We start from the raw sequence: 9,043 nt of genomic DNA on the forward strand, positions 1-9,043 counted from the left end.
TTGAGGAGGTCAAAAATTAAAATTCCAATAGTTTTCAAAAATGACAGGAAAAACAACATAAAAATTAAGGAAAACGGGAATTTTTACGCAAAATAGGTTTTCCACAAAATCGATTTTGGTTTTTGGTGTAACTCTAAAAAAAATGAACGTATATACATGAAATTTTTACAGGTTGTTTATATTACTGTCTATGAATGTCAATAAAACTTTATTTGTTGGGTAAAAAAACTTGACAATTTAATACAAGGCTCCTACTATATTGTTACAAGGACGTTTGAAAAATATTAAAAATCCTTAGTCACAGTTTTTATTAATACGCATTTAAAGTTCAAATCTTGACAAAACACGGAAAAATCACGAAAATTAGCAAATTATTTTGAGTTGAGAGTTTGTAAAAATGTTTGTTTTTAAATCTAATATTTGAAAATGTAAGACAAGATTCCTCATAAGTTTGTCTACCTTTATCAAAAAAAAAAAAATGTCTACAACCAAATCAAACTAATGTGCGTTTGAAATTCATATTTTTACAATATTGGATATTCACTCGATTTCTCATGTAGGTAATGGTTTTGTTATTTTATTTTTATTCAAAAACGAATAACTGTAGATACATGAACATTTTACTGAATATTGTAATAATGTTGAAAACATTGTCAGTTTTCCATTTTTTTAGTTTATTTTCCATAAATATCAATAAAATTGATCTAACGTCAAATTTCTTTTGGCCATACTTACATCCGGAAAATACAACAAAGAACGAAACTTTTAGTATCTAATACTTACTATAGCTGGTAATAAGAATGCTCAATTTATATTTTATTTTTCCTAGGTGTCATAATGTCATAGGTATATTGTTAATCGAGCAATGAAAAAACGATGAAAGCACGGTATTTGTTACCTGCTGGTATAGACAAATGGCGAAAATTAACTTCAAAATACCTAGAAAAGTGGCTCAAGACGTTTGTTTGGTTTACATTTTTTAAGTCATGAAAAAGCCGAAGATGCGTTTTTAGAGTTAATAACCTGAATACCTAGTTAAATAGTATTAATATTCGAGTCAATGAAAAATCTAGTGTAATAAATATTAAGCGACGCTCACTTTACGAAGTTATTAATACTGCACGAACTCGCAATGAAGCTTGCTCAAATTTTTGTACACTTATACCCAGATTGATTTCGAAAAAAAATTAGAACGGGGACTCAGCGGATGTTGGACGAAAGAGCGTTCGACACAAAATTAACCGTCACATTACCATGGGGGCTTTGCCCAACACCTCCCTCCGGCAACAATCACACCAAAACAATATTAAAGTTGATTTACAAATATATAGCTAAAAAAAAATTTATAATTTTACTATTTATTTTTTAAAAACATAAAATTAGTCAATTATCAATAAATTGTGTATTAAAAAAGGTCCATACATGTTGATATGAACGATATTCTTTTTGTTTAGTGCATAGACCTAGACCTTAAGAGGACGCTACACCCACTACCCACATGCGTTGTATCCGTCTTACAAACGCGTAACGCAGCGAATTGTACGTTCTGAACAATCCATTTAAGGCGCCCGGTGCCGATGCCATTGTGTCCTCAAAAATACACTCTGGCGGGAATAACGATACCGCCTTGTAGAATCAACCAAATTTCATAAATTTTTTTTAATTGCAAGAGGGAAATATTCTACAGCCCACATCGATCTCTGTTTTTCAATATTTTATTCTCAAACTTTATAATATGTCTAATAAAATACAAGATAAAAACCATTTTTTTACAAATTTTTAAATTCAATTATTTGAAATAAAATACGAAATCAGAGATCGATGCGTGCTGTAGGAAGTCTTCTTCTTTCAGATAAAAAAATGGTCATCAAAATCCGACGATTCTACAAAGCTTGAGAGTTATTCCCGTAAAGTCATTTTTTTCGATACATTACCCCCTGTCAACCATCCCCCCCCCACCTACATAGGTTTCGGGTAGTAGATTAATGGAAAAGTCTTATAATTGAAGTGGTAACTAAAATATAAAATTTTATTTTCAAATTCTATAGAATTGTGGAAAATTTGAAAAACTGGCATCGGGACCCTGTTATGATTAATATTGAAGCGAAAGTACCAACTATCAAATTTAGAAGTAAGAATATTAAACTTTAATTTAGATAGCTCAAATTCAGACGCTATTCTCTTAACAAATCCCAGTACTTTGAGAGTCCTGCAAGATGATAATTCAATGTGTGGTTGAAAATCAAGACGTGTAGGGGTGTAGAGAATACCTAGGTACCTAGGTCTATAACATTCAACACAGAAACAAGGATAGAATCATTGATCATGTATGGGAATGGAATGAAAGATTGATATCTGGTAAACGACATAGTTTGCCACTTCTCCACATTGAGGCTTAGACCTAGTGAATTTAAGTAGAAGACCAGATTGTCCAAACTAGACTGGAGTAAGTGACAGTCATTTATTGATGATAAAACTATATATTAAAACAGTTTGATGTGAATCGATTGTATAAATCAGAACAATATTGCACATGCTAAACAAGTTTAGCTATTAGTGAAATTATAATTATAAATCTAAAGAAGCACGGGAAAAAAACAATAATTAGAGGGTTGAAATGACAATATTACATTTGATTAATGTACCATAAGAAGGAAGGAGTTATAAAAAATACTGTAAAATAATAATTTATTTTTATTTTTATTTATTTTTATCTAATTAATTAATTAATGCCAAATAATTACAAAGTTGGTATTATATAAATTCAATAACATACATGATATACATAACAACAATTTATAAAAATCATAGCATACAGCATTCTAGTTGTTATTTATATACAGCGATATCAAATGGTAAAGTGTGGTAATAAAACTAAGATAAGAAATAGTGTTAGTATACATGAAATAATAGTTTTAGGTGGTGTTAAGGATGCAAACCATTCTAAGTATAGGATAGTTATAGTTTTAGTTTGTACGGTGAGAAGTTTCTAGTTGGATAGACAGGAATACAAAATTAGATATTAATATATATATAATATTATGATCATGCTTTATCAATATATAAAAACATTAAAAACTATTTAAAACATTTTAAACAAAATTAATTTGCACATTGCACTAAAACTTTAATTAAAATTATATTGTTGATTTAGTAAGAAGTTTATTAACTTTATTGATTGTTGTAGTAAACCGACGGTATCACAAAAAATACTTTTTTTAAATATCATAAGTATATTGTTATGATATAGCAATAAACATTGCAATAAATCACATAATTATTCGAAAACCAACTATTATTCGCGGACCGTGAAGATGATAAGATTTATCTGTGTCCGATAAAATCCTTTCGCCAAAAAGTGCGAAAACAAAATTATATATCATAATTGCCAAATGTCACGCATTTACATTTTGGCAATAACAACACCTATACCAGTACCTACTATCCACCTCCTAGACTCTACCGTGTATCTGTTAAGTCACATAGATTTTATATAAACAAGCGTTAGTGAGAGATCACTGCATTGTTCATTTGATTCAATAATAGTAATTTTAAATTATAAAAAAAAACATTTATTCAGCATTCACAAAAATTTAAATTTATAGAATAATACAATGTTTTACCATAAATTAATAAATACACTTGATTGTATTTTAACTACCAACCATCAAACCATTATTATGGCTTATGCTAATCAGTAGTCTGTTTTAAAATGTGGTTGCTCATTAACAACTATTCCAGCATTAATTAGATTCATATATTTGAATTTGGATTCCATTATCTTCCATGTATTGGTAAAGGGGTTATACATTTCTACCGAATCCAAAACAGTTTTATCATCATCTACTCCACCCATAACATACAATAGACCATGTAAAGTGAATACTCCTATATTAAAAATTTGATTTTAGTTCAATACACTTTCTTTGAAAAAATAATTATTATAGTTACCATGGCAATGACGGGCAACATGCATATCAGGAATAGTGGTCCAAACTTTATCAGCTAATATATACGCTTCGACACTTTTACAAGTTTTTAATCCATCATGACCTCCAACAACATACATAACACCGTCTATGACTCCTATACCAAAATTATAGCGGCAAATAGACATTTCAGCAACTAATGTCCAAGTATCAAGATTGGGATCATAACATTCTACAGATCTCAAAATTTGCTTTGATGAACTATCATGACCACCTACCTATACAGTTTAACATAATGTAATGAACTAATGTTTAACAAACTTAAAATAACAAATTTAATATTTATTGACCGCATATAAATGATTATTGAGTACTCCAACACCAAATCTACTTCTTTTACAGGACATACCAGAAACCATTCGCCATTCTTGAACACTGACATCAAAAACCTCCACACTGTTTAAACTGCTAGAACCATCAAATCCGCCAACCTAAGTAATATATAATAATTATTATTTATAATATAAAATAAAACTAATATATTGATAGAACTTACAGCATATAAACAGTTATCTATCGCACCAACACCTAAGTTTTTTCGACCATTTATCATATCATCCAAGTGTACCCAACAAGAGGATTGTGAAGATAAATCAAGCATTTGAACGGACCGAGAATTTAATGTATTACTTCCTACAGCAAATACAAATTTATCTGCTATTAATGCAAGACAAACTGGCTTACATCCTTTTCTCATATCTAGTGCTCTCTGTACTATGTTGGTTGCAGGGTCATACCAGTATATAGAACCCTTTTTTGTGGACTCTGTCCAACACGATACAAGAATAACCTGAAAGAAATATTCAATAAATTTTAAAGATACATCAATGAAAACAGAATCATACTTCTCGTAAATCACCAAACTGTCTAGGTTTACTCCAGATTGTCTGTGGATTGGTGAAAGGATGTACTGACTTAAGTAGATGAAAATGTAATGCTTCATTGACATAATCTTTACCTAAAACATTAATCATTATAATACTAATAGATATAAATAAATTCATAATAAACTATACCGGCATATATTTTATGGAATACATACATTTAGGACTATTTTTAAGAAGAGGTTCATCAACAACTTTTTCTAATAAATACTGTTTTGATGTTAATGACAAACGTACATTTTCCATTAATTCAGGAAAAAAATCTTTTCTACAACCCAATTCATGTTTTACCCAATTAATAACACATTCATATACCTACAAAAAATAAATAAAATGTATTTAATTTATAATAAAATGTCATTATAAAAGATCAGTAAATACCTCAATTTTAGTAAATAATAATATCACAGATTATATTATAAACCTAACCTGTAATAATGTTTATTGGTTATACCACCAAGCACCCACAAAAAAATAATATTACTTTACTCATATTTAAAGAATGCTTTGCATAGCTGGATCTCACAAATTAATAGCTACCATTATTTTATCACAGAGCTCTTATAGAGCTCTCAGGTTCCTCTTTTATAGCGAGTCATTACAATGTTATGTTCTATAATAAAATTAAATGTATAATAATTCACTAACATCTTATATTAATATAAATTATAATACTATTTTTAAAATAATTTGTTAAGTAATTTAATTATTTGTAAAAGACAGACCAGCCTATTTGTAAAAATATAAATATTACACATTAGTAAATAGAGATTTAATACTTAAGTATTTCCGGCTGTAGCTGTGTGGCCTAATATTCTACAACTTTGTCGTCATTACATTGGATTTTTTAAAGATTCTAAAACTCAATTGAATTAACGTCAATAATTATTTTATTGTACATATTAGAAAAAAAATATTTTGGTCAATCTCCTACTCCGATTTAAGACAGCCACACATTTATTAGATTTTTATTCCAACTGACATTTTATAAAGTAATGTAGTATTTTATGGTAGTATAAATTGATCTCACCCAAAATATTAAAATTTAAAATACATTAATCATACACATAATATCTAGTTATTATATCCATGACAATAATTATTAATTTTGTTTGCTTACTTTTTCTTCTTTTGGAACATAAATGTCATCACAGGAAATAAGCTTTATTACTTCAACAGAAGATAGAGATAAAAACTCTTCATATTTAACAACTTCTCTGAAAATAATAATCATAATGTTACTGATAAAACTGGAAAATTAAGTTAACAATATCATACAAAAACTTTTTTTTAATATATGCTTCAGAACTTGACAACAATTCAATACAGTCATGTAAGTTAGCAAATGATTTGATGCTAAGACAATTTGAAGGATCCATTTGTGATAGTAAAAACTCAGCACATGCACTTTTTACATAGTCTAACAGTAGGATATTTGCAGCTGCTAACAATACCTTGAACAATCAAAATTAATGCATTTAAAAATATACCTATAATATAATAATATAATATATTTTGCAACCAAATTATAACAATTTTTTTTTAATAACATTTATCATAAGTTTGCTGAGGTACTTCCTATAAGCAAAAGCTTGTGTGGGAGGTGAGAATTTAGGTAGAGTCAGTACAAAATTGAATAAGTATTTACGAGAGTATTTATACCTTTACATTTTCTTCGGTTACCACAATTTCGCCAGTATAAATATAATTTACTAAGAGTTGTAAAGCAGTGGAATCTAATTCTGATATATGAACAAGACCTGCAGTATCGCTTTCATAAAAACTAGTTAACATTTTATGGAAATAAGGACTAGCTGACACTAAAACAACTTTATGTCCAAATACTATTGTCCCATCATCTGTTTTCAATTTAATATCACATAACACTTCATTTCTAAACAAAAACAAAAATTTGTTAATAATATTGATTTTTCTGGTAACTAAAAATCATTCACCCATAACATACTTGCGTAAAGACTGTAGGATTTCAAATACTCCAACCATGTGAGAGTCATTTATATATTTTTTTGGCTCAGTTCTTTTAAATGGCGGAGCTTGATTTTGTACAGCATCCATCTCGGTAACGGACATGATACCTTTAAAAATACGTTAAAAATGGTGCATAACTTAGGTATATTTATTGTGTGGATTCCATAGGCATTTGCAGTGATGTTGGGTGTGCCTGAGCATCTTCTGACATTTTGTTATAGGGTCTCTAAAACTATTAAGTCTCAGTATCCAGGAGCACTATTTGATCTGATATTACCAAATAAAAGGCAATAAGTTTTAATAAAATAAGTAATAAAAAAATAATCATGTTCATATCTGTAATATCATATAATTTATTCATAAAAAAAAATAATATAGGTAAAGAGCAAAATTTTTTAAACTGGCGTATAAAAACTTATTATTATATTATAAAGCCTAAAAGTTATTAGATAACATATTAAACTAAAATAAAATAAAGGTAGTTAGAATATTTAAGTTGGATGGTATATTGTACGAGTACCCAAAATTAAAGTAATGTATTATCCATACATAACAATTTATTAAAGTTGATTAACTGATTAAGACAAATGCCCAAAAATATTGTGAGCAACCCTTAAAATGCAGGTCTGTGCACGCCAACGGTGAATACTTAATTTAAGTTTAAAAGGATTAAAGACTAAAGACTCGTAAAATTCTTAGTATAAAAACTTAACTGTTATGAAATAGGTATAACGTAACTAAACTAGTTATTATAAATAACTTTTTTTATTAAATTGATTGCATAATACATGTGTATGGTATTGAGTTAGAAGAATGTAGACAATTATTAAAAAATTAACAGATTAAAATCAGAAATTAAAGTTGCAAAATAATAAACACGGGGATTGGAAATCATAACACTGAAAATAATTTTTTCTGAATATTTTAAAATTTTGCCATCAACATAAATATAGGTACTTATGCACTAAAGATTAGTTAAAAATATCTAACCTTTGGAATATGTTTTGTATCATAAAATCACCATCACAATATTATTTAGATTTGACGGTACCTACCTGCCTACATATTATATTATAATGTAAAACAAATTTTATTCAATATAGTTCTATTTACTTACCAATTGTTATATTAGGTATATTGTTATAGTCTACTTCAAATCTTTGACAGTAATTATCGACAAATGGACCAAATTAGTGATGGTTCTGCAGGTATAATTCAATAATTATTTATATACCTATAAATAATAATTTTGAGAATTAAAATGTTTTTATTCAATTGAATTTATCTCACTCAAATTTAATACCTTTTATGACATTGAAATACCTAATTAAATGTTGATACACCATACACCATACACAAATGTCGACAAATGGTCCTGCCGTTCCTCGAGTGACCAAGATATATTTAATGAATGATGTTTAAATAAATATTACGAGATATCCGTACACTGTACACTATCAACACTCGGGTAGATTACTGATTAGCGTTAGGTTAATTCACACTTTAATAGTCACTAATGTTTTGTTAATAATAATGCAGTCTGCAAGTCTAAAGTATATAATATTTTATGTAGCCAAATGGTCGAATATACTAAATATAGGCATTGGAAACGAAACAATTTTACTCTGGACTGTGAAAATGTGAAGAATAACTAACACAATAAGACACAAACATTGTAATAATTTAATTGAACACTAACAATAATATTATTGTACACTAACAAAAAAATTAAAGAAACAGACACAAGCCACACAGCGTAAGAGGCGGAGTATAAATTTATAATATAATATTAGTTAATTACGGTTAATTATTACGATGTACGTTGTCAACTTATGATTTATGATTAATGGCTATTGCTATAAAATAACTAAAAAGTAAAAAGTGCGTTTAACTTTTAACAAGTCACTACAACATTATAATATCATAAATGATAAAATATGTCAAATGTATACAATTCATATTATTGTCAAATACCTACCACGGAGGACAGAGATAGAATATAACCGCAATATTATAACATAAAACAGAACATAACCTTATTCTATGGTGTCGGTTGGAGATTTTTCGTAAATGTTTCCGAAAGCGGCGCGTGAATAACGCGGGGAATTTAAAATTAATTATCTACGTGTTTTTTTTTTTTTTTTATTTATTTACTATCTGCCATCTCCGAGATCAAAAGAG

The 9,043-nt window shown here is 28.1% G+C and overlaps 1 protein-coding gene across 1 annotated transcript; it reads right to left on the reverse strand.

Annotated features, from left to right (window-relative positions):
• Positions 1 to 2,838: 2,838 nt before the first annotated feature.
• On the reverse strand, positions 2,839 to 8,762 carry LOC132946689 (ring canal kelch homolog). Its single transcript, XM_061016742.1, has 12 exons — positions 8,166 to 8,762; positions 7,980 to 8,096; positions 6,840 to 6,969; positions 6,536 to 6,767; positions 6,152 to 6,327; positions 5,994 to 6,090; positions 5,032 to 5,188; positions 4,835 to 4,947; positions 4,486 to 4,779; positions 4,280 to 4,420; positions 3,952 to 4,207; positions 2,839 to 3,888 (listed from the first exon to the last, which is right to left on the reverse strand). Exons 3-12 carry the CDS (start codon positions 6,962 to 6,964, stop codon positions 3,695 to 3,697), a joined length of 1,785 nt encoding a protein of 594 aa, XP_060872725.1. The 5' UTR covers positions 6,965 to 6,969; positions 7,980 to 8,096; positions 8,166 to 8,762; the 3' UTR covers positions 2,839 to 3,694.
• Positions 8,763 to 9,043: the final 281 nt, after the last annotated feature.

The sequence above is a fragment of the Metopolophium dirhodum genome, chromosome 6 (genome assembly GCF_019925205.1).
Source record: "Metopolophium dirhodum isolate CAU chromosome 6, ASM1992520v1, whole genome shotgun sequence".
Taxonomy (NCBI): domain Eukaryota; kingdom Metazoa; phylum Arthropoda; class Insecta; order Hemiptera; family Aphididae; genus Metopolophium; species Metopolophium dirhodum.